At 41.8% G+C, this 395-nt stretch overlaps 1 protein-coding gene across 1 annotated transcript in view; it reads right to left on the reverse strand.

The window, feature by feature from the left end:
* Positions 1-6: 6 nt before the first annotated feature.
* LOC109302545 (tigger transposable element-derived protein 1-like) overlaps positions 7-395 on the reverse strand; it is a gene marked incomplete at its 3' end in the record, with an annotated part of 635 nt that continues 246 nt past the window's right edge. Inside the window, exon 2 of the mRNA XM_019524121.1 lies at positions 7-395. Within this exon, the coding sequence (XP_019379666.1) occupies positions 7-395 (389 nt within the window).

Genomic DNA, 395 nt, shown 5'->3' on the forward strand with positions numbered 1-395 from the left:
TTTAGTGTAGCCACCTTCATCAATTATCTTAGCTAGATCTTCTGGATAACTTGCTGCAGCTTCTACATCAGCACTTGCTGCTTCACCTTGCACTTTTATGTTATGGAGACCGCTTCTTTCCTTAAACCTCATGAACCAACTTCTACTAGCTTCAAACTTTTCTTCTGCAGCTTCCCCACCTGAACTGAAGAGAGTTAGGGCCTTGCTCTGGATTAGGCTTTGGCTTAAGGGAATGTTGTGGCTGGTTTGATCTTCTATCCAGACCACTAAAACTTTCTCCATATCAGCAATAAGGCTGTTTCGCTTTCTTATCATTCGTGTGTTCACTGGAGTAGCACTTTTAATTTCCTTCAAGAACTTTTCCTTTGCATTCACAACTTGGCTAACTGTTTGGC

The sequence above is a fragment of the Gavialis gangeticus genome, unplaced genomic scaffold (genome assembly GCF_001723915.1).
Source record: "Gavialis gangeticus isolate Ggan-Ray unplaced genomic scaffold, GavGan_comp1, whole genome shotgun sequence".
Taxonomy (NCBI): Eukaryota; Metazoa; Chordata; order Crocodylia; family Gavialidae; genus Gavialis; species Gavialis gangeticus.